The sequence below is a fragment of the Manis javanica genome, chromosome 11 (genome assembly GCF_040802235.1).
Source record: "Manis javanica isolate MJ-LG chromosome 11, MJ_LKY, whole genome shotgun sequence".
Taxonomy (NCBI): Eukaryota; Metazoa; Chordata; class Mammalia; order Pholidota; family Manidae; genus Manis; species Manis javanica.
Window position 1 is genome coordinate 72,716,572 of NC_133166.1, and position 26,305 is coordinate 72,742,876.

Consider the following 26,305-nt stretch of genomic DNA (forward strand, 5'->3'; position numbering starts at 1 on the left):
TCCTAGTACTGATATGAGGGCCTGGCGAGCACATAGACTCATGTAGGGTCATGCCGAGTATCTTGATCTGCAGCTTACTATTACTCGGCCACTTCTTCATAGCCGTGGGCTACTGTCCAGCGAGCTCACCTAGAGAAGGCCCACTGTTCCTCACCTCCTGAGAGGTGGGGTGGAATATCCAACCTGCTCTGTAGTGAGGGGTGAGGTGATGGCATGAAGCCTGGGGCACCACACAGCCTCCGCCAGTGTGCCCATTCTGTATTCTTACAATAGCTAGCTTCTCCCAGGACTTGCAAATTGCCTCAAATGCCCAGCAGACCACTGGAATCATTCCCGAGTCACAACTGGTGGGAGAGAAATATTTGGGTGTTTCTCTTTCATAATAGAAGATCTGCCAGAGAGGCACTCACTGCTTTCAAAGTTTTTCTTAATCCACCTTAGGGAGGGGTCTCCACAATGAAGCACGCTGAGCCAGCCCATGGAGGAAGAAAAAACAGGCCCGTCCTCTATAGCCCTGCTCTTAGAATCTCCTTTTTTCAAAAAGTTAATGCTAATCAAACCCTCAGAGGACCCTGAGCTACTCTGCCAGCTTTCAGGTGTGACAGGGCACAGGATTTTTGAAGTCAGATGACCTAGGCTCAAATGCAGGTCTGTGACTGTACGCAGCTATCAGAAGTCATAACCTCTCTATATTCAGTGTACTCACTTACAGACTGGGGGAAAAGGATAGTATCCATTTCATAGGATTGCGAGGAGGGACACATGAGAAGATGTGAATGGGTCTGTGAAATGGAAAGCACTACGGGAATGTGGATTGCTTTCATTTACTGCTGACAGGCTCATCACAGTAATACACAGAGCACCTCAGGATGCTGGGGTCCCTGTGACTTCCTCCTTTGTAAGTCTGAATTTCTTATTTCCATTTTAACAGCCTTTGTGTAACTGTGCCTGCTATGATAAGCCACTTCAAATCTTTTTGGAAGGAAGCAAAGTACAAAAACAAAACAGTCCCAAGGTGAGAATCAACATGGACCATTTACCCCTCATTCCACTGCATTTGTAAGATTTTGGTGGGGTTAGATCTGCTATCTGCAGCCTGGAACCTGGGGCTCGTGTCTGTGGATGAAGGTGGCTGGTCTTCTCAGAACCTCAGAGTCAGAGACAAGGCCAACCAGCCCTAAAGGCAACTCCCCACCCAACCACCCAGCCAGATGGTGGCCGAGGGAAAGCCTGCTCCCAAAAATATCTCCCCAAATCCTCTGACTTTGTGTGTTCAGCCTCACAGCAGAAGCCTGCATTTTGTCTTCTGTAGAATTTTTAGAAGGGGTTTAGAAGGTGTTTAAACCAGGTAGGTGAGACACTGAAGTCATCACTGTGCTTTAAACATGGTAAACGACACATCATACAAACACCATTCATAAACCTGAGTCACGGGTTTCAGGGGGGAGCTGGGCACATGTATAAATAGCCTGTGTATAGCAAACAGAAGAAAAGAAGGGAAGTTTAGAGAATAAGATGAAAAGCATCGTGCCCAATTTAAACATAAAAATCTCAGCCTTGTCATTATTTACAACCCCCTGGCACAACTCCTACCCAAAAGGAGAAAGTGTCAAATGGAATATTCTAAATAAGCTAATGTCCTCGCGTTGAACCAAACAGCACAAATGATGCAGCATCATAAAATGAAGCTATAATTATGTTGTCTCACTTCTTGACTGCCAGAAGCACACAGCACAGAGCAGCCACTTCAGCATTTTCGGGACTCAGACTGTTTGGGGATCCTTATAATAAGAAGGTAGCTTTAACTAGTGACCAGGTGATTTGCATTCAGTGACTCTGGGATGGTTTTGGATGTCAATAGAACACAGTTTGTGGTTCTAGACAACACTTTGAACATGTTAATGTTTCAAAACATGTTTTTTTCTCTAAGATTGCCCCTTCTCCAGCTCACTCTCACCCCATGCCTTTGGATATAACTCATCACCAACATTCTGCTCAGGCTGTCCCCCAGCAGGGCTCTCGCCAAGCAGAGTGCAGGGGGAGGCCCACCTCCCAGCCCCACCCGTGGAGGTGAAGAGCGTGGCCAGCTGGGCAGAAACACAGGAGTCCTGGGTAGCCCACAACATCCTTGAGGCCTTGAAAGGCGCCACAGACTCAGCCTGGATTCTGGGTCATTCCATTCTTTCCCAGGCACCTACCGGCTTCCAGGCTCCATTCTGCAGTCCAGGAACTCAGCGTGAACTTGCAGGGAGCCAGCAGATGAAGTGGACTCAGGAAGGAGCAACTCTCACTCAGGAGAGGTTCAGTGTTTGTCACCCACTCCCTCCCACCCCTGGAATGGGAATGCAGGGCTGTGATGTCTGGGGCCACCACATGTGCACTGAGGTAACCAGCCATGGCTGCTGCTTGATTCCAGGTCCCAGTGCACACTGTCTGCTGGTCTTTCACACACAGCCCCGCTCCGGCCCCGCTCCATCACCAGCAGGAGGGGGCTTCTGTGCCTCAGGCCTCTTCCGTCTGTCCCAGTGGTCTTCAAGTTAAGAACTCACTAAAGTGTAGATCATGCTGAATGCAAAAGCAGAGGCAAAGAAGGCATTAGTGGGAGCTCCCAAAACACAGAGGCCGGCTCCATGGCTTCTTTCTCATTGCTGTCATGGGAGCCTCTCAGCCACCCCCTGCTGTTCCCCTACAACTTCCCACAGCATCGAAGTAAACATGTGTTACAGAGCACATTGTGGCCTTTGGATTAGAGATGTGATCACCTTAAGTGCCTGTTAACTACTCTCGGCAGGGTGATGAGCAATTGTAGGGCAGGCCCCTCGGGGTGGGGGTGGGGGGTCAGCAGATGCTTTATCCCACCAGCGGCCACATGCTTATGTGACAGCTGTGTCTAGGGGCTCCCAGATCATGCTGGATGGCGTGTGAGTGCTGGGGAAATTCTGCCATCGCTATCCAAGGACCCAAATGTGAATACAAACCCCCTGGGCACACGAATTAAGTGAATTCTTAATTGGGTAACTCCCTGGCCCTCTGGTTGCTAATGGAATCAAGGCATAGACATACATTAAAAGCAAGTGTCCTACCAAAAATGTAGTGCGCGATACCACCAAGGAAGGAGGGGATCATGCATCCCTGCACTCTCAGAAAGGGCTGCAGCCTAAGTCTGCAGGACCAGGAACTTTCTGCACCAAAATATACCACCTTGTCTATTCAGCAGAAGGAAAGACAACCTCTCTTCACATCAGAGAAAGAAAAGAGAACAGTCTAAGAAATAAACCAAAGGAAAGACACTGTTTTACTTCTACCCTGTCCAGCTGCTAAGCCTCTTCAAGAACCTGATGAGGCTCATGTAGGAGAGCAGCTGCTGGACAGGCGGGGCCCACCGGACGGCTGCTGCAGAGGTGGATGGCTGCAGGCCACAGAGTCAGTGGGAGGGGTGGCAAGGAGCTGCATCCAGCCAAAGCTGCCAAGGCTGAGCTCCATGTGGATGCCCTGCCTTGCTTTACTGTCACTCACCATTCAATCAGTGTTTATTGAGCACCTCCTGCTTGCTGGGCATACTCTCATGTTGGGAAGTGATGGTGGGTGTGCAGCCCCAGGCCCTGACTCGGCGGAGCATCCAGCCAAGCTGTGGTGGTAACAGGGCTATGGTGTGCACCCACCATGTGCCAACACTGGCCAGGGCGTTGCAGGTTCAGAGGCGAGTGGCCAGAAGAGACCCTGCTAAAGGGCCTACGGTAAGCACCTAGCCACAGAGTGAGGGAGATAAGCACAAGGGAGGCAGGCATGACCCAGGTGGCACTGAACCGAACTGAGCTGAAGGACAGACAAGCAGGAAGTCTGGGGCCTAACCAGTTCTGGAAGGATCCACCATTGTCCCCCACCTGCCCGCCCCTTCAGGCAGACACAGAGCTACTCTACTCCCTGAATTCCTGCGCTCCTCTCCCACGGTGCCCTGGCTGCAGCAGTCATAACAAACCTGAATGAGGGGCAGCCCTGCCTCCATCTCCGTCTGGCCCAAGCTGGACCCTAGGCTAATGCACAGGAGCCAGGAAAGCACCCCTCAGCCTCCTGACTTTGAGGAGAGCACTGGGGGCAGCCCACTCAGCCTGAGCCTACACAGGGCTGTCTGCAGGTTGTGGGGACAAAGGAAGGGGTTGGGTCGGCCCAAGGTCTCAGCCCCTGGAGAGAGAAAACCTCTATAGGTTTCCCAAGACAGGGACCAGCCCTGGTGAGCTATAGATGCTACGAAGTTCAGACTTGGAGTCAGAGAGACTTGGGCAAATCTGCTGGGTACCTCGGAAATCTCCAGAGAGGCTTCTGAGACCTTCTGGATCCTTATAAGATAAGGCAGACAATGTCCAAGGACACTGCATCAAGGAGGAGAAGGAAAGGGGTCCCCCTGAGCCTGACTAGCCCCTGACCCCAAGAAGATGTGCGGGATAACCCTGCATCCCCTCCAAGGCTGTTATTTTCAAGGATGATATCCCCAGGGCCTCTGAGCCTTCCAGATACCAGGGACCTGGCGGGGAGGGCAGGCACCCAGCAGCACCTCCAGGGCAGCCCTTACTCACAGGTGGGATGCCTCACCCCCGAATCCTGAGTCAGCAGATCTAAGCCCATAGATCTGTGTGTTTGAGAAGTAGGCTCTCCTCACCCCCGTTCCAATGCAGGAGGTCCAAAGACCATACTTCAATCAATACTTTTCTAGAGGTTTCCCAAGACAGCTGGCAGGTAAGAGCTCAGGCTTGAGGGTCAGACTTGAGATGGACTCCCAGCTGTGACACAAGTAGCTTCAACCATGGAAAAATTCTCTGGCCTCCCAGGTTCAGCTTCCTCGTTGTTAACATGTGGGCAATGACGGCATTTCACTCATGAATGAGTGAACATATCAAGCTCTTTGCTGAAAGCATGGCTCATTTTAAAAAGTGGAATAAATGCAACTGCTTCCCAGCCTGCCCCAAGCCAACCTGAACCCTGAGGGAGCCTAGGAGTCTTCCTCACCTGGCCACTGTCAGCCAGGCCACTTTAGAGGCAGCAAGGGGACACTGGAGGAATGTCTGCCATAGGAAGAGACAGGATAGCAAGGTGATGGGGCAGATGTTCCCTGAAGAGGAGACGTTTGCAGAAAAGGCAGTGTCTGGGGTGTTGAACCACTAGACAGTCTGATTATAGCTATATGCTTAGCGAGGATGTTCTGAGTAAAGAGGCGGAGTGAGGGGAGACTCCTGAAACAGAAGTGCAAAGTTAGCATGCTTTCCTAATTAGAGGGCTTATGTAATATTGGGAGAACTGAATATAAGCAGGTAATGACCTAGCATTTCCCTCTGTGAAGCATGACTGCCACGGGGGTGTCTGCTACAGTACCCAAGAGCTACAGACAGACAGGGGGCAAGGGATGATGTGGCTGTGCACTGGGGCCACGAATGCCCTGGCTGGTTGTGCTGTGGAGCTGATAGAAGCAGAGAGCCCTATTGAGGAACAAGCAACTGCCCTTGGCCAGATGTCTACAGGTGTGGGGAGCTGGTGCATGCCTTGCAGCCCCAGGGGTGCCCCTGGTCGCAAAGTGAGGCCTTCTGCAGGACCCCCACCTCCTCACTGTTTTATATTGCCTCTCTCAAGCCAGAATCAGTGGCATCATGCCCAGCAGGCCACCTCCCACAGGCTGGGGTGCCTGAAATTCAGGAGGGCTGAAACTCACCAGTAAAGGTAATAGAAGAAGGAGAGGAGGTAGAAGGCCAGCTTGCACCAGGCCTCCTTCTGACAGTAACTCAGGGTGTCCGCATTCATCACCACGGGTGGGTCGTAGGCCAGTTCGGAACTATCTGCGGGACAGTGGAAATACCTGCACGAGAGAGAACAGGGCATCATGGTTTGGCAGTGTGGGAGGGACATCTGAAGGTGTCCGGGCCAAGACCCCTGCCGCAGGACTTCCCTCTGAGGAATGGCTGCTCAGCCGTTGTCTGCCTTCTGTGACTGCTGCTCATGAGCAGCACAGCCCCTAGCTTCTAGCAGGTAGTTCCTCTCAGACTGATCCACTGGTACCGTCATGACTTCCGCCCCATACAAAGCTGCTTTGACAGGAGGACATGCTACCGGTGGTACTTGGGAGGCGCTGGAAGAGCCTCCTTGCTCCAACAGTGTGGGTACAGGTGTGGGTGCGCGCAGGGCTGCATCCTCACTCCCACGTGCCACTGTACCATTCTGCCTTCATCTTTTGTCACTTTGGATTAAATGTGTCCTCCACCCAAGCCCTCTTCTAGAATCCTGAATCCCCTGGGAGGCACGCCCTGTTCCCATGTGACTGTGGCATGGTTCTTTTCTTTTGATAGAACGACCCAGAGTGGCACAAAGACCACTTGCCTCAGTGGGAGGGGGCAGCCCAGAGGCAGGCTGGGGAAGCAAAAGCACAGGGCCTGGCAGAGGGGAGAGGGGATGTCCCTGGCTCCTCCGCTGGCCCTGTGCACAGACTGCCTCACTAGGGAAGATAGGACTCTGCCTGCAGGGCCAGCTGCTGCCTCAGGCTGACATTGCCCTATGAGCTGCTTTCTGTCCCTCTGATAAAGGTATCAGGAAGCCGGGTACAAATCATGGTCCCTGCAAGGCTGTGGGACAGGCTGTGGCCAGGAACGGGGTGGGGGCCTGACCCAAAGAATTGGCCCCAGGCACTGCCCTGCACTCAGCAATCTGGTCTTCCAGCTCCCCCGTCACCCTGTTCAGAGGTGGGCGCTGACATAACCTGTCATAGACACTAAGCTGAGAGGAAATCACAAGCCAGATTCAATGTCGCCTCCAGCTCATAGCCCTTCACCATCAGCTCTTCTCTCCCTCAGGGTGGATTTCAGGACCTACTCTGTGCTGAGAACTTGCTCCCAGCCCCCCTCATTAAGTGGCGGCAGGGCTGCTGGGGCCACCAGGCTGGCCTTCCTTGGTGGCCATTTACCGCAACTTCCTATCTGTAAAATGGAGATAAAGCCACCTGCTCCATGGGGGCACTTGTGACCCTTATGGGAGGTGACAGATGCAGTCTGCTGCTGAGGAAGGGCTCTACAGTCCTACTTTTATTTAGGTAAACTGAGAGTGAGGGCACACAGGCCCTTACTTGGTGATGATCATCACTGGACCAGACCTGCTGGGGGTATTGGAGATGAAAGAAAGCGGGCGTCTGTGGCTTCAAAGGACACGTCCCTCCTGGTTCCTTTTCCTTTCCTTTCTGAGCACTCATGAATCGCCAGAATTAGGGGACAGTGGCTCCCTTCCTGGACAAACACAAGCACCCCATAGAAGGGCACTGGGGGCTCTACCCTGATCCCTCTGGGGAGTGATGGCCCCGAGAAGCAACGAACCAAACAAAGGTTCACCAAGTGACCCCATTTTGATACCTGGATTGACAGCACTGTATCTAAAGGTCCTTTTCCTTATTCTTTTACAGGGAGAAGAGCCAGCCACTGGGGCAGCAAGCTAGGCAACAACCCGGACTGCCGCCCATAGAGGCAGGGTTGGACCCTGGCCCTGCCATGTCCTAGCTGAGTGGCTCTGGGCAGTGACTTGACCTTAGCGAGCTGCTGTGTCCCAGGGAAAGGCCCCCCAACCCCTGCCCCGCCCCTGGCTGTCATAGACACTGGATGAGGTGAGGCATGGGAAGTCCCCAGGAATTGCTCTCTGAGTCCCTGCCTAAGCTCGGCCCTCAACCCAGGATGTGCTTTTCCAGGTTTCCCAGCTCCCCTCAGCCAGTCTAATTTCAGTGCTCATTTACCCACACCCCTGCATATATTCCTCACACATCTGCTAGGAGTCTATTTCTCTCTGCCACTGAGATGTATATTTCTTGAGGGTAAAGATGATATTTTACATTCATCTTGGGATCCCCCACAATGCTGGTGTGGAGCATGTGATCCCTCTGTTTGCTAAACGAAGGAGTCAGGCTCAAAATGTGACTAAATGCAGGTATATTTTATAGTAAAATCACAAGGATGGAATATTCTGGGAGATCAAAGCTCTAGGAGCAAGGGGTAAAGGGCAGGTAATTTATCTGCACAACTGCATTCTCTACTACTTTTGTATTTCCCCTCCCTGCCTCTTGTAGCCATATGGTGACTTATTTTATTTTTTAAAAAAACACATGATCTGATGCCTAGTTTTATCAGGGAATAGAGTATGTAAAATCAGAACAGTCCCAGAAAATCCAGCCCATCTGGTAGGTATTTTTTATTAAGACACAAGCCACATACCAGAAAACTTCACCTTTTTTTTATGTGTACAATCCAGTGGTTTTTAGGGATGTTCACAGAGTTGTACATCATCACCAGTATCTCATTTCAGAACATTTTCACCCTAGAGAAAAACTTTGTCCCCATTAGCACTCACTCCCCAGCCCCTGGAAGCCACCAGTCTACTCTCTATCTCTCTGGATTTTTCTGTTCTGGATGTACCATAAAAATGGCCTTTTGTGACTGGCTTCTTCCACTTGTAATGTTTCAGGGTTCATCCATGTTGTGCCATGTGCCAGTGCTTCATTCCTTTTTTTTGCCAAATAATATTCCTTTGTAAGGATAGGCCTCATTTTGTTTATCCATTCATCTGTTGACCAGCATTTGGGTGTTTCCACTTCTTGGCTATTGTGAACAGTACCCTGGATGCTTTTAATATGGACCTGTGAGGCGGGCTGCAGTTAATGGCACCTGTAAGAAGGCCTTCCTTGAGGGGCTGGTGGTCTGAGAGCAGCTTGGAAAGAAGACTCTGGAGAAAGAGTCTCCAAAAGGAGGGGATGAGAGGAAGGCACAAGGTGTCCCTGGAGGGTTGCTGCCCCAGAAGAGGAGGGCATCCAGGCAGACTTACCTCCAGAAGTGATAGAAGAGTAGAGGGACATTCAGCCCGAGGGTGAGCCACTCCTGAGCACACAGGAACATGGTGCAGAAGAGGCTGTGGATGGAGTATTCAGGCAGCACCAGCTGTGGGGGGCAGAGGCACAGCCTGAGTTAGACGGAGGGAAAGTCACCCTGCCTCCACGCAGCTGCCTTCTGCCCAGACATGGCCTCCCATGTGTAGTGACACAAAGGCCCTCCCTGCGGTGGCACATGGTTACTGCCCCAAGACTGGGGCCCATTCTGGTAAGTCCTCTTTACAGTCCTGGAGCCATGCTTTATTCACAACCCACCGTGGACGCAGGCCCTCAGCACCCAACTCAGCAGAATGGGGTCACCCCAGACGGCGTGCAGCCCTTCGGTGTCTGACTGAGGTAGGGCCCCTGGGGAGCACCTGACAGGCTGCCAGGGATCCAATATGCCCTGCTTCTGATTTCTAGTGCCTGTGTATCCTCCTACAAAACTCCCAAACCTAAAGTGAATATGTGCATTTATTTTAAATATAGGAGAGCCAGGGGAAATTGAGAAACACGATTTTGCTTGATGGCAGATGAGAAGGATCCCACGAGAAGGGACTAGTCCTGATTGAAACAAAGAGGAAGTTTCACCACTGGGCGAAGGGAAAGAAAGCCCAGGGTGAGAAGGGGCAGGTGGTGGGAGGTGACCAGGGAATACAGGACTCCCCTTCCCCAACCTGCCTTCGCAAGTGGAAATGGGGAGAAAGAGCTTAAAATGTTTGAACCCGCTGCAAGGGTATTTGCATCTTAACAAAAATCAAAGTGACGGTAAAGCAGAAATTTGGTCCCCAGGCAACAGTAAGGAGACCAAAGATGCAAATACACCACCTTTCCCAGTCATATGGGAACACGTGTGTGTGTGTGTGTGTGTGTGTGTGTGTGTGTGTGTGTGTGTGTACCCCCCAACAAGCCCAGAGGTTGGGGGGTAGTGCCTCTGTGCATTATTTAGACCAATGTGAATGCTTTGATCCTCTAGCAAGACCTTTCTAACCATCCTTCAAGGCCTGTCTCAAATGCCACTTTGATAGGAGCTCTGCACACCTGCCCACCTCACCTCACCCTGCACTCTGAGCCCCACCACATGCCTTCTAACTCTCACCTATGGGAAATTTCCATAACCCATCCATTACAGAGTCATTACCGTCCTCTCCCTCCCAACACAAGCAGATACACTCCGCTATCCTTTAAGCCATCCTGGCCAAACTATGTGCTTGTCTCATCTCCATTTTCAAAGTCCTATTGAGGCAGGTGATGGTGGGATGCAGGCAGATGAAGTTCAAGACCCTTGTAAATAGCCCCAGTCCAATTCAGCCACTTAGTTAGATAGACCTTACCTGCTCCAACTGGTTGTGTCCTATGCAAATGAAGCTCAGTCATTCAAAGGTACAGAGACCTCAGCTGCTCTTTGTAACTGTTGGCCATCTAAAAGGGACTTCTCACTAGCAGTCTAGGTAAGAAGGAACTCTGTGCTACTTTATAGCAATCCTTGTCCTTTTCTCTTGGCTCCATAGTTGTTTTTACTGCTTACTTGGTTGGCAGGGGTCACCACTGCATAGTATTTCCCCCACAGGCTGTAGTTTTAACTTCCAAGGGTCCATTTCTTCCTCTCCTGGTGCTTCTTCCCTGACTCAGTCTGGCACACCTATCTCTCAGTTCCATGTATATTCACCTGCCTGCATGCTTATTTCTCTTTCCTCTTCCAATAAGATGTCACCAAACTAAGGAGCTTTGTCTCCCTTCAGGGCCACTGGAAGTACTCAGCTAAGAGAAGTCTACTATTGACTTTAAAGCCTGAATCTCTTTCCCCTTTTGCCCCCAACCCCTCTTCCTGGGGCCATGGCCAGGGATGGAGTTGAGCCATAGGGATGCTTATGCATGCTCAGGCAGGGCTGAAGAGCTTTCTGTGCACACCCAGGGTTGGGTTGCAGGACCTCCTGTACACACCCAGTGTCAGGCTGCAGGACCCCTGGCACACCTGGTATAGGCCCAGGGGTGATGGGATGCCTCATGTGACCTGCATCTAACAAGTTCTAATTAAGACTACTTGAAATAATAAAAGAAACACTCTGCATGCTAGAAAATATGTGTACTTTGAAAAGAGAAGTGTGAGGAATGGAAATGCATTTTTATTGAGGGTAAAAGAAGGTAATTTTGTCCTAAAGTAAAGCTGGTTATTTAAAAAGGGAGAATTCTGACTGTTAAAAGCAACTTACAGGTGGAGCCAAGATGGCGGCATGAGTAGAGCAGTGGAAATCTCCTCCCAAAAACACATAGAGCTATGAAAATATAACAAACAAAACTCATCCTAAAATAGAGACCAGAGGACACAGGACAACATCCAGACCACATCCACACATGCAAGAACCCAGCACCTTGCGAAGGGGGTAAGATACAAGCCCCGGTCCGGCGGGATCCGAGCGCCCCTCCCCCCGGCTCCAGGTGGGTGGAAAGAAACCGGAGGGGTTTTTTTTTTTTTTTTTTTTTTTTTTTGCGAGTGCTTTTTGGAAGCCTTAAAGGGACAGGGACCCCATTGCTAGGGAGGCAGGGCAGCGGGACCGGTGAGCAGTGCCTGGGAGGCGCCTGAGGACAAAGATCGCGCGTTTTTCCCTATGGGACCGGTGGGTGGGTGCCTGAGACTGGCGCCTGAGGACGGAGGAAATCGCGCTTTTTTCCCCCTTTTTTTTTTCTCTTTTTGTCGAGTGCTTTTTTTAAGCCTTAAAGGGACAGGGACCCCATTGCTAGAGAGGCAGGGCAGCGGGACCAGTGAGGGGGTACCTGGGACCAGCGAATGAGGACCGCGTGTTTTTCCCTACGGGACCGGTGGGCGGGTGCCTGAGACCGGCACCTGAGGACAGAGGAAATTGCGCGCTTTCCCCTTTTTTTTTTCTCTTTTGGGCAAGTGCTTTTTGGAAGCCTTAAAGGGACAGGGAACCCAGTGCTAGGGAGGCAGGGTGGCGGGACGGGTGAGCAGGTGCCTGGGAAGGGCACCTGAGGACAAACACTATCCCGTGTTTTTCCCTGCGGGACCGGAGGGCGGGTGCATGAGACCACCGCCCGAGGACGGAGGAAATCGCACGTTTTTCCCCTTTTTTCTCTCTCTCTCTTTTTAGCGAGTGCTTTTTGGAAGCCTTAAAGGGACAGGGACCCCGGTGCTAGGGAGGCAGAGCAGCAGGACCGCTGAGAGGGTGCCTGGGACCGGTGCCTGAAGACAAAGAATATCGCGTGTTTTTCCCTGCGGGACCGGTGGGCGGGTGCTTTTTGGAAGGTTTGAAGGGACAGGGACCCTGGTGCTAGGAAGGCAGGGCAGCAGGACCACTGAGCGGGTGCCTGGGACGGGCGCCTGAGGAAAAACAAAAAAATCGCGTGTTCTTTCCTTTTTTTTTTTTTTCCTGTTCCCTCTCTCATTGTTGCTGTTGTTGTTTTGGTTTGGAGAGTGCTTTTTGGAAGTCTTAAAGGGGCAGAACAGGACACTTAGACAAGAGGCAGGTAATCTGGGGATCTCTGGGCACTCTAACACCCTGGGCAACAGGGAGCACAGAGGCCCCTTACGGAGAAAAATAGCCTCCCGGCCGCTCCCCCTCCAACGGGACTCTACCACTTTGGAGAAGCAGCCCCAGCCAGGCCACGCCCACAGCAACAGCGGAGATAAACTCCATAGCAAACGGGCAGGAAGCAGAAGCCCTGTCTGTGCACAGTTGACAAGCATAAGGCACTAGAGGTCGCTATTCTCCCAGGAGAGGAAGGCCACAAACCAACAAGAAGAGAAGCTCTTCCAGCGGTCACTCGTACCAGGTCTGCAAACTATCTCTATCACCATGAAAAGGCAAAACTACAGGCAGACAAAGATCACAGAGAAAACACCTGAGAAGGAGACAGACCTAACCAGTCCTCCTGAAAAAGAATTCAAAATAAAAATCATGAACATGCTGACAGAGATGCAGAGAAAAATGCAAGAGCAATGGGATGAAGTCCGGAGGGAGATCACAGATGTCAGGAAGGAGATCACAGAAGTGAAACAATCCCTGGTAAGATTTATAAGCAGAATGGATAAGATGCAAGAGGCCATTGAAGGAATAGAAGCCAGAGAACAGGAACGTATAGAAGCTGACATAGAGAGAGATAAAAGGATCTCCAGGAATGAAACAACACTAAGAGAACTATGTGACCAAACCAAAAGGAATAATATTCGTATTATAGGGGTACCAGAAGAAGAAGAAAGAGGAAAAGGGATAGAAAGTCTCTTTGAAGAAATAATTGCTGAAAACTTCCCCAAACTGGGGGAGGAAATAATCGAACAGACCATGGAATTACACAGAACTCCCAACAGAAAGGATCCAAGGAGGACAACACCAAGACACATAGTAATTAAAATGGCAAGGATCAAGAACAAGGAAAGAGTTTTAAAGGCAGCTAGAGAGAAAAAGGTCACCTTTGAAGGAAAACCCATCAGGCTAACATCAGACTCCTCAACAGAAACCCTACAGGCCATAAGAGAATGGCATGATATACTTAATGCAATGAAACAGAAGGGCCTTGAACCAAGGATACTGTATCCAGCACGACTATCATTTAAATATGATGGCGGGATTAAACAATTCCCAGATAATCAAAAGCTGAGGAATTTTGCTTCCCACAAACCACCTCTACAGGGCATCCTACAGGGACTGCTCTAGATGGGAGCACTCCTAAAAAGAGCACAGAACAAAACACACAACATATGAAAAATGGAGGACGAGGAATAAGAAGGGAGAGAAGAAAAGAATCTCCAGACAGTGTATATAACAGCTCAATAAGCGAGCTAAGTTAGGCAGTAAGATATTAAAGAAGCTAACCTTGAACCTTTGGTAACCACGAATCTAAAGCCTGAAATGGCAATAAGTACATATCTCTCAATAGTCACAATAAATGTAAATGGACTTAATGCAACAATCAAAAGACATAGAGTAATAGAATGGATAAAAAAGCAAGACCCATCTATATGCTGCTTACAAAAAACTCACCTCAAACTCAAAGAAAAGCACAGACTAAAAGCCAAGGGATGGAAAAACATATTTCAGGCAAACAACAGTGAGAAGAAAGCAGGGGTTGCAGTACTAATATCAGACAAAATAGACTTCAAAACACAGAAAGTAAAAAGAGATAAAGAAGGATACTACAAAATGCTAAAGGGCTCAGTCCAACAAGAGGATATAACCATTCTAAACATATATGCACCCAATACAGGAGCACCAGCATACGTGAAGCAAATACTAACAAAACTAAAGAGGGAAATAGCCTGCAATGCATTCATTCTAGAAGACTTCAACACACCACTCACCCCAAAGGATAGATCCACCGGGCAGAAAATAAGTAAGGACACACAGGTACTGAACAACACACTAGAACAGATGGACCTAATAGACATCTATAGAACTCTACATCCAAAAGCAACAGGATATACACTCTTCTCAAGTGCACATGGAACATTCTCCAGAATAGACCACACACTACCTCACAAAAAGAGCCTCAGTAAATTCCAAAATATTGAAATTCTACCAACCAATTTTTTAGACCAGAAAGGTATAAAACTAGAAATAAATTCTACAAAGAAAACAAAAAGGCTCACAAACACATGGAGGCTTAACAACATGCTACTAAATAATCAATGGATCAATGAACAAATCAAAATAGAGATCAAGGAATATATAGAAACAAATGACAACAACAACACTAAGCCCCAACTTCTGTGGGGCGCAGCGAAAGCAGTCTTAAGAGGAAAGTATATAGCAATCCAGGCACACTTGAAGAAGGAAGAACAATCCCAAATGAATAGTCTAACATCACAATTATCGAAACTGGAAAAAGAAGAACAAATGAGGCCTAAAGTCAGCAGAAGGAGGGACATAATAAAGATCAGAGAAGAAATAAGCAAAATCGAGAAGAATAAAACAATAGCAAAAATCAATGAAACCAAGAGCTGGTTCTTTGAGAGAATAAACAAAATAGATAAGCCTCTAGCCCAACTTATTAAGAGAAAAAGAGAATCAACGCAAATCAACATAATCAGAAATGAGAATGGAAAAATCACGACAGACTCCACAGAAATACAAAGAATTATTAAAGACTACTATGAAAACCAATATGCCAACAAGCTGGAAAACCTAGAAGAAATTGACAACTTCCTAGAAAAATGCAACTTCCCAAGATTGACCAAAGAAGAAACACAAAAGTTAAACAAACCAATTACGAGCAAAGAAATTGAAATGGTAATTAAAAAACTACCCAAGAACAAAACCCGGGGCCGGACGGATTTACTTCAGAATTTTATCAGACACACAGAGAAGACATAATACCCATTCTCCTTAGAGTGTTCCAAAAAATAGAAGAAGAGGGAATACTCCCAAACTCATTCTATGAAGCCAACATCACCCTAATACCAAAACCAGACAAAGACCCCACCAAAAAAGAAAATTACAGACCAATATCCGTGATGAATATAGATGCAAAAATACTCAATAAAATATTAGCAAACAGAATTCAACAGTATATCAAAAGGATGATACACCATGACCAAGTGGGATTCATCCCAGGGATGCAAGGATGGTACAACATTCAAAAATCCATCAACATCATCTACCACATCAACAAAAAGAAAGACAAAAACCACATGATCATCTACATAGATGCTGAAAAAGCATTTGACAAAATTCAACATCCATTCATGATAAAAACTCTCAGCAAAATGGGAATAGAGTGCAAGCACCTCAACATAATAAAGGCCATATATGATAAACCCACAGCCAGCATTATACTGAACAGCGAGAAGCTGAAAGCATTTCCTCCTCTGAGATCGGGAACGAGACAGGGATGCCCACTCTCTCCACTGTTATTTAACATAGTACTGGAGGTCCTAGCCACGACAATCAGACAAAACAAAGAAATACAAGGAATCCAGATTGGTAAAGAAGAAGTTAAACTGTCACTATTTGCAGATGATATGATACTGTACATAAAAAACCCTAAAGACTCCACTCCAAAACTACTAGAACTGATATCGGAATACAGCAAAGTTGCAGGATACAAAATTAACACACAGAAATCTGTAGCTTTCCTATACACTAACAACGAATCAGTAGAAAGAGAAATCAGGAAAACGATTCCATTCACCATTGCATCAAAAAGAATAAAATACCTAGGAATAAACCTAACCAAAGAAGTGAAAGACTTATACTCTGAAAACTACAAGTCACTCTTAAGAGAAATTAAAGGGGACACTAATAAATGGAAACTCATCCCATGCTCATGGCTAGGAAGAATTAATATCTTCAAAATGGCCATCCTGCCCAAAGCAATATACAGATTTGATGCAATCCCTCTCAAATTACCAGCAACATTCTTCAATGATTTGGAACAAATAATTCAAAAATTCATATGGAAACACCAAAGACCCCGAATAGCCAAAGCAATCCTGAAAAAGAAGAATAAAGTAGGGGGGATCTCACTCCCCAACTTCAAGCTCTACTACAAAGCCATAGTAATCAAGACAATTTGGTACTGGCACAAGAACAGAGCCACAGACCAGTAGAACAGATTAGAGACTCCAGACATTAACCCAAACAAATATGGTCAATTAATATTTGATAAAGGAGCCAAGGACATTCAATGGCAAAATGACAGTCTCTTCAGCAGATGGTGCTGGCAAAACTGGACAGCTACATGTAGGAGAATGAAACTGGACCATTGTCTAACCCCATATACAAAGGTAAACTCAAAATGGATCAAAGACCTGAATGTAAGTCATGAAACCATTAAACTCTTGGAAAAAAACATAGGCAAAAACCTCTTAGACATAAACATGAGTGACCTCTTCTTGAACATATCTCCCCGGGCAAGGAAAACAACAGCAAAAATGAGCAAGTGGGACTACATTAAGCTGAAAAGCTTCTGTACAGTGAAAGACACCATCAATAGAACAAAAAGGAACCCTACAGTATGGGAGAATGTATTTGAAAATGACAGATCCGATAAAGGCTTGACGTCCAGAATATATAAAGAGCTCACACACCTCAGCAAACAAAAAACAAATAACCCAATTAAAAAATGGGCAGAGGAACTGAACAGACAGTACTCTAAAAAAGAAGTACAGATGGCCAAGAGACACATGAAAAGATGCTCCACATCGCTAATTATCAGAGAAATGCAAATTAAAACTACAATGAGGTATCACCTCACACCAATAAGGATAGCTGCCATCCAAACGACAAACAACAACAAATGTTGGCGAGGCTGTGGAGAAAGGGGAACCCTCCTACACTGCTGGTGGGAACGTAAATTAGTTCAACCATTGTGGAAAGCAGTTTGGAGGTTCATCAAAATGCTCAAAACAGACCTACCATTTGACCCAGGAATTCCACTCCTAGGAATTTACCCTAAGAACGCAGCAATCAAGTTTGAGAAAGATAGATGCACCCCTATGTTTATCGCAGCAATATTTACAATAGCCAAGAATTGGAAGCAACCTAAATGTCCATCGGTAGATGAATGGATAAAGAAGATGTGGTACATATACACAATGGAATACTACTCAGCCATAAGAGGTGGAAAAATCCAACCATTTGCAGCAACATGGATGGAGCTGGAGAGTATTATGCTCAGTGAAATAAGCCAAGCTGAGAAAGAGAAATACCAAATGATTTCACTCATCTGAGGAGTATAGGAACAAAGGAAAAACTGAAGGAACAAAACAGCAGTGGAATTACAGAACCCAAAAATGGACTAACAGGTACCACAGGGAAAGGAACTGGGGAGGATGGGTGGGCAGGGAAGGATAAGGGGGGGGGGGGAAGAAGAAGGGGGTATTAAGATTAGCATGCATGGGGGGGAGGGAGCAAGGGGAGGCTGGGCTGCACAACACAGAGAGGACAAGTAGGGATTCTACAACATTTTGCTAAGCTGATGGACAGTAACCGTAATGCGGTTTTTAGGAGGGACCTGATATAGGGGAGAGCATAGTAAACATAGTACTCACCATGTAAGTGTAGATTAAAGATTAAAAAAAAAAAGAAAGGAAAAAAGAAAGAAAGAAAAGGGGGATTACTCCTTGATAGGATAAAACTATTGGTAAATCAAAGATCAACGCATGCTTTAAATATCCTTAATGTTGATCACTTAAAGGGTGTCAGATGATCAGCTATGGAGGTACTCTTTTCTGATAATATTCCTTTCTCTTAATAAAAAAAAAAAAAAGCAGTCCCTGTGTGCTGACCTCCAATGAGTTCTGCACAGTGGTATAGAGGGCATGTCAAAGTGTGGGCAAAGGGTCTGTTTGTTTCTACGCAGAATATCAAGGCCTAGCTTGGATACCCAGAAAAGGAACTAAGATACGATATGAGGAGGAGCTTCCGGCATCAGCACTCTCTGGAGGACTCGTGCTGGGGGATGATCATCAAAAAGCCTCCACAGGGATCCGGGAGATGCTGCGGTCGTGGCTGCATCCACCCCACCATTTCCTGGACTTGCCATTGGAATGAGGAGGGAGATGTCTAGGCTGGCATGTGCATACAGTGAGACAACGAATTTGACCGGATCTGTACTGTTGGAACTCAACCAGGAGTTGGGAGGGGTGCAAGTTGTAGCACTCCAAAATCTTATGACTATAGACTACCTACAGTTAAAAGGACATATGGGAGGTGAACAGATCTCAGAAATGGGCTGCTTTAATTTGTCTGATTTCTTTCAGACTGTTCAAGTACAGTTGGACAATATCCATCATATCATAGGCAAATTTTCACAAATGCCTAGGGTGCCTAAATGGTTTTCTTGGCTTCACTGGAGATGGATGGTAATTATAGATTTGCTTTGTTTATGTCACCGTATTCCTATTATGTTAATATGTGTGTACAAATTAGTTAGTAGTTTAAAACCTATACATACTTAAGGTACTCTACAAGAAGATATGTCAAAGAAATAATCAATCCTCCCATGTTTTCTTCCATATGCTACCTCTATAGCTTTTCTTCTTCCTTCCTAATTACAACCCTGAAATAGAATTTGTGCCTCATATCGAAGTTACCGAGTATCATAATTCCTCCAGGTGGTAAAGATACCTCGAGACAAGTGCTGGGCATAGAAGCCACAGGGCATAAATCTGCAAAGAAGTAAAAAGCTAACCTTTTCAAACAATATGGCTTTTCTCTCACTTACCAACTTTTCATTTCCCTGTATGGCCCCAGAAGATGACTGGTTAGCCAGAGACGGGTAAGATTACTCAAGGGAGGAACAACCTAAGACAGGCACAGTTGCAGGGGGGCCATCAGGTGAGAAATTGGGGATCAACAGAGGTGAGGTTCAGAACCTCATCCTCCCTGCTTTCAGAGAAATCTTCTGTATCCATGGATGGTTTATTGCCCTTGTATAGCTTGGATTAACACATAGTCTACAGGCACACACCTGATCATCTACAATTGCTCTCCTACAACACTAAACTATGTTTTCTACCTTTATCTTGCATCTACGTACCACTTCAGCATTTTATTAAAAATAAAAATAGGGGGGCGGAGCCAGGATGGCGGCGTGAGTAGAGCAGTGGAAATCTCCTCCCAAAAACATATAGAGCTATGAAAATATAACAAAGAAAAATCTTCCTAAAATAGAGACCACAGGACACAGGACAACACGCAGACCACATCCACACCTGCAAGAACCCAGCGCCTTGCGAAGGGGGTAAGATACAAGCCCCGGCCCGGCAGGACCCGAGCGCCCCTCCCCCCAGCTCCCGGCGGGTGGAAAGAAACTGGAGCGGTTTTTTTTTTTGGCGAGCGCTATTTGGAAGACTTAAAGGGACGGGCCTCCGTTGCTAGGGAGGCAGGGTGGCGGGACCGGTGAGCAGGTGCCTGGGAACGGTGCCTGAGGACAAAGAATATCACGCGTTTCTCCCTGTGGGACTGGCGGGCGGGTGCCTGAGACCGGCGCCCAAGGACGGAGGAAATCGCACGTTTTCCCCTTTTTTTCCCCTCTTTTTGGCGAGCGCTTTTTGGAAGCCTTAAAGGGACAGGGACACCAGTGCTAGGGAGGCAGGGTGGCGGGACTGGTGAGCGGGTGCCTGGGACCGGCGCCTGAGGACAAAGAATATACCACGTTTTTCCCTGCGGGACCGGTGGGCAGGTGCCTGAGACCGGCACTTGAGGACAGAGGAAATCGCGCGTTTTTCCCCCTTTTTTTTTCTCTTTTCTGCGAGTGCTTCTTGGAAGCCTAAAAGGGACAGGGACTTCGGTGCTAGGGAGGCAGGGTGACGGGACTGGTGAGAGGGTGCCTGAGACCGGCACCTGAGGACAAAGAATATCTCGCGTTTTTCCCTGTGGGACCGGTGGGTGGGTGCCTGAGACTGGCACCTGAGGACGGAAGAAATCGCGCATTTTTCCCCATTTTTCTCTCTTTTTGGCGAGTGCTTTTTGGAAGCCTTAAAGGGACAGGGACCCCGGTGCTAGGGAGGCAGGGTGGCGGGACTGGTGAGCGGGTGCCTGGGACCAGTGCCTGAGGACAAAGAATATCGAGCGTTCCTTCCCTGCGGGACCGGTGGGTGGGTGCTTTTTGGAAGCCCTGAAAGGACAGGGACCCTGGTGCTAGGGAGACAGGGCAGCAGGACCAGTGAGCGGGTGCCTGGGACCGGCACATGAGGACAAAAAAAAAAAAAATCGCGTGTTTTTTCCTTTTTTTTTTTTCTTTCTGTTCCCTCTCTCATTGTTGCTGTTGTTGTTTTGGTTTGGAGAGTGCTTTTTGGAAGTCTTAAAGGGGTAGGACAGGTCACTTAGACCAGAGGCAGGGAATCTGGGGATCTCTGGGCACTCTAACCCCCTGGGCAGCAGGGAGCACAGAGGCCCCTTACGGAGATAAATAGCCTCCTGGCCGCTCACCCTCCAACGGGGCTCCACCATTTTGGAGGAACAGCCCCAGCCAGGCCAAGCCCACAGCAACAGCAGAGATAAACCCCAAAGCAACTGTGCAGGAAGCAGAAGCCCTGTCTGCGCACAGCTGCCCAGCACAAGCAACTAGAGGTCACTATTCTCCCAGGAAAAGGCTACAAACCAACAAGAAGGGAAGCTCTTCCAGCGGTCACTTGTACCAGCTCTGCAAACTATCTCTATCACCAAGAAAAGGCAAAACTACAGGCAGACAAAGATCACAGAGACAACACCTGAGAGGGAGACAGACCTAACTAGTCCTCCTGAAAAAGAATTCAAAATAAAAATCATGAACATGCTGACAGAGATACAGAAAAAAATGCAAGAGCAATGGGATGAGATGGAGAGAAAAATGCAAGAGCAGTGGGATGAGATGCAGAGAAAAATTCAAAAGCAGTGGAATGAAGTCCGGAAGGAGATCACAGATGTCAGGAAAGAGATCACAGAAGTGAAACAATCCCTGGAAGGATTTATAAGCAGAATGGATAAGATGCAAGAGGCCATTGAAGGAATAGAAGCCAGAGAACAGGAACGTATAGAAGCTGACATAGAGAGAGATAAAAGGATCTTCAGGAATGAAACAACACTAAGAGAAATATGTGACCAATACAAAAGGAATAACATTCGTATTATAGGGATACCAGAAGAGGAAGAAAGAGGAAAAGGGATAGAAAGTGTCTTTGAAGAAATAATTGCTAAAAACTTCCCCAAACTGGGGGAGGAAATAATCGAACAGACCATGGAATTACACAGAACTCCCAACAGAAAGGATCCAAGGAGGACAACACCAAGACACATAGTAATTAAAAAGGAAAGGATCAAGGACAAGGAAAGAGTTTTAAAGGCAGCTACAGAGAAAAAGGTCACCTATACAGGAAAACCAATCAGGCTAACATCAGACTTCTCAACAGAAACCCTACAGGCCAGAAGAGAATGGCATGATATACTTAATGCAATGAAACAGAAGGGCCTTGAACCAAGGATACTGTATCCAGCACGACTATCATTTAAATATGATGGTGGGATCAAACAATTCCCAGACAAGCAAAAGCTGAGGGAATTTGCTTCCCTCAAACCACCTCTACAGGGCATCCTACAGGGACTGCTCTAGATGGGAGCACCCCTAAAAAGAGCACAGAACAAAACACACAACATATGAAGAATGGAGGAGGAGGAATAAGAAGGGAGAGAAGAAAAGAATCTCCAGACAGTGTATATAACAGCTCAATAAGCGAGCTAAGTTAGGCAGTAAGATACTAAAGAAGCTAACCTTGAACCTTTGGTAACCACGAATCTAAAGCCTGAAATGGCAATAAGTACATATCTCTCAATAGTCACCCTAAATGTAAATGGACTTAATGCACCAATCAAAAGACATAGAGTAATAGAATGGATAAAAAAGCAAGACCCATCTATATGCTGCTTACAAGAAACTCACCTTAAACCCAAAGATAAGCATAGACTAAAAGTCAAGGGATGGAAAAACATATTTCAGGCAAACAACAGTGAGAAGAAAGCAGGGGTTGCAGTACTTATATCAGACAAAATAGACTTCAAAACAAAGAAAGAAACAAGAGATAAAGAAGGCCACTACATAATGATAAAGGGCTCAGTCTAACAAGAGGATATAACCATTCTAAATATATATGCAACCAATACAGGAGCACCAGCATATGTGAAGCAAATACTAACAGAACTAAAGAGGGAAATACACTGCAATGCATTCATTGTAGGAGACTTCAACACACCACTCACCCCAAAGGATAGATTCACCGGGCAGAAAATAAGTAAAGACACACAGGCACTGAACAACACACTAGAACAGATGGACCTAATAGACATCTATAGAACTCTACATCCAAAAGCAACAGGATATACATTCTTCTCAAGTGCACATGGACATTCTCCAGAATAGACCACATACTAGCCACAAAAAGAGCCTCAGTAAATTCCAAAATATTGAAATTCTACCAACCAATTTTTCAGACCACAAAGGTATGAAAGTAGAAATAAATTCTACAAAGAAAACAAAAAGGCTCACAAACACATGGAGGCTTAACAACATGCTACTAAATAATCAATGGATCAATGAACAAATCAAAATAGAGATCAAGGAATATATAGAAACAAATGACAACAACAACACTAAGCTCCAACTTCTGTGGGGCGCAGCGAAAGCAGTCTTAAGAGGAAAGTATATAGCAATCCAGGCACACTTGAAGAAGGAAGAACAATCCCAAATGAATAGTCTAACATCACAATTATTAAAACTGGAAAAAGAAGAACAAAGGAGGCCTAAAGTCAGCAGAAGGAGGGACATAATAAAGATCAGAGAAGAAATAAACAAAATTGAGAAGAATAAAACAATAGCAAAAATCAACGAAACCAAGAGCTGGTTCTTTGAGAAAATAAACAAAATAGATAAGCCTCTAGCCCAACTTATTAAGAGAAAAAGAGAATCAACGCAAATCAACATAATCAGAAATGAGAATGGAAAAATCACGACAGACTCCACAGAAATACAAAGAATTATTAAAGACTACTATGAAAACCTATATGCCAACAAGCTGGAAAACCTAGAAGAAATGGACAACTTCCTAGAAAAATACAACCTCCCAAGACTGACCAAGGAAGAAACACAAAAGTTAAACAAACCAATTACGAGCAAAGAAATTGAAACGGTAATCAAAAAACTACCCAAGAACAAAACCCGGGGCCGCACGGATTTACCTCGGAATTTTATCAGACACACAGAGAAGACATAATACCCATTCTCCTTAAAGTGTTCCACAAAATGGAAGAAGCGGGAATACTCCCAAACTCATTCTATGAGGCCAACATCACCCTAATACCAAAACCAGGCAAAGACCCCACCAAAAAAGAAAATTACAGACCAATATCCCTGATGAATGTAGATGCAAAAATACTCAACAAAATATTAGCAAACAGAATTCAACAGTATATCAAAAGGATCATACACCATGACCAAGTGGGGTTCATCCGAGGGATGCAAGGATGGTACAACATTCGATAATCCATCAACAGCATCCACCACATCAACAAAAAGAAAGACAAAAACCACATGATCATCTACATAGATGCTGAAAAAGCATTTGACAAAATTCAACATCCATTCATGAGAAAAACTCTCAGCAAAATGGGAATAGAGGGCAAGTACCTCAACATAATAAAGGCCATATATGATAAACCCACAGCCAGCATTATACTGTACAGCAAGAAGCTGAAAGCATTTCCACTGAGATCGGGAACCAGACAGGGATGCCCACTCTCCCCACTGTTATTTAACATAGTACTGGAGGTCCTAGCCACGACAATCAGACAAAACAAAGAAATACAAGGAATCCAGATTGGTAAAGAAGAAGTTAAACTGTCACTATTTGCAGATGATATGATACTGTACATAAAAAAACCCTAAAGACTCCACTCCAAAACTACTAGAACTGATATCAGAATACAGCAAAGTTGCAGGATACAAAATTAACACACAGAAATCTGTAGCTTTCCTATACACTAACAATGAATCAGTAGAAAGACAAATCAAGAAACCAATTCCATTCACCATTGCCTCAAAAAGAATAAAATACCTAGGAATAAAACTAACCAAAGAAGTGAAAGACTTATACTCTGAAAACTACAAGTCACTCTTAAGAAAAATTAAAGGGGACACTAATAAATGGAAACTCATCCCATGCTCATGGCTAGGAAGAATTAATATCTTCAAAATGGCCATCCTGCCCAAAGCAATATACAGATTTGATGCAATCCCTCTCAAATTACCAGCAACATTCTTCAATGAACTGGAGCAAATAATTCAAAAATTCATATGGAAACACCAAAGACCCCGAATAGCCAAAGCAATCCTGAAAAAGAAGAATAAAGTAGGGGGGATCTCACTCCCCAACTTCAAGCTCTACTACAAAGCCATAGTAATCAAGACAATTTTGTCCTGGCACAAGAACAGAGCCACAGACCAGTGGAACAGATTAGAGACCCCAGAAATTAACCCAAACATATATGGTCAATTAATATTTGATAAAGGAGCCATGGACATACATTGGCAAAATGACAGTCTCTTCAGCAGATGGTGCTGGCAAAACTGGACAGCTACATGTAGGAGAATGAAACTGGACCATTGTCTAACCCCATATACAAAGGGAAACTCAAAATGGATCAAAGACCTGAATGTAAGTCATGAAACCATTAAACTCTTGGAAAAAAACATAGGCAAAAACCTCTTAGACATAAACATGAGTGACCTCTTCTTGAACATATCTCCCCGGGCAAGGAAAACAACAGCAAAAATGAGCAAGTGGGACTACATTAAGCTGAAAAGCTTCTGTACAGCGAAAGACACCATCAATAGAACAAAAAGGAACCCTACAGTATGGGAGAATATATTTGAAAATGACAGATCCGATAAAGGCTTGACGTCCAGAATATATAAAGAGCTAACATGCCTCAACAAACAAAAAACAAATAACCCAATTAAAAAATGGGCAGAGGAACTGAACAGACAGTTCTCCAAAAAAGAAATACAGATGGCCAAGAGACACATGAAAAGATGCTCCACATCGCTAATTATCAGAGAAATGCAAATTAAAACTACAATGAGGTATCACCTCACACCAGTAAGGATAGCTGCCATCCAAAAGACAAACAACAACAAATGTTGGCGAGGCTGTGGAGAAAGGGGAACCCTCCTACACTGCTGGTGGGAATGTAAATTAGTTCAACCATTGTGGAAAGCAGTATGGAGGTGCATCAAAATGCTCAAAACAGACCTACCATTTGACCCAGGAATTCCACTCCTAGGAATTTACCCTAAGAACGCAGCAATCAAGTTTTAGAAAGACAGATGCACTCCTATGTTTATCGCAGCACTATTTACAATAGCCAAGAATTGGAAGCAACCTAAATGTCCATCGGTAGATGAATGGATAAAGAAGATGTGGTACATATACACAATGGAATACTACTCAGCCATAAGAGGTGGAAAAATCCAACCATTTGCAGCAACATGGATGGAGCTGGAGAGTATTATGCTCAGTGAAATAAGCCAAGCAGAGAAAGAGAAATACCAAATGATTTCACTCATCTGAGGAGTATAGGAACAAAGGAAAAACTGAAGGAACAAAACAGCAGTGGAATTACAGAACCCAAAAATGGACTAACAGTTACCAAAGGGAAAGGAACTGGGGAGGATGGGTGGGCAGGGAGGGATAAGGGGGCATAAGAAGAAGGGGGGTATTAAGATTAGCATGCATGGGGGGGAGGGAGCAAGGGGAGGGTGGGCTGCACAACACAGAGAGGACAAGTAGTGACTCTACAACATTTTGCTAAGCTGATGGACAGTAACCGTAATGTGGTTGTTAGGGGGGACCTGATATAGGGGAGAGCATAGGAAACATAGTATTCTTCATGTAAGTGTAGATTAAAAATTAAAAAAAAAAAAAGAAAGAAAGAA

The 26,305-nt window shown here is 46.1% G+C and overlaps 1 protein-coding gene across 5 annotated transcripts in view; it reads right to left on the reverse strand.

Moving 5' to 3' along the window:
* Window positions 1-1,338: 1,338 nt before the first annotated feature.
* The window catches only part of CNIH3 (cornichon family AMPA receptor auxiliary protein 3), a 117,460-nt gene continuing 92,493 nt past the window's right edge, over window positions 1,339-26,305 (reverse strand). For all 5 annotated transcript variants that reach the window (XM_073216665.1, XM_037002832.2, XM_073216666.1 and 2 more), the window contains 3 exons: window positions 8,839-8,951; window positions 5,702-5,845; window positions 1,339-2,565 (listed from right to left, as the gene is read on the reverse strand). In XM_073216665.1, coding sequence (XP_073072766.1) covers window positions 2,538-2,565; window positions 5,702-5,845; window positions 8,839-8,951 — 285 coding nt within the window. In that variant the 3' untranslated portion in view covers window positions 1,339-2,537. The remainder of the gene's footprint in view (window positions 2,566-5,701; window positions 5,846-8,838; window positions 8,952-26,305) is intronic.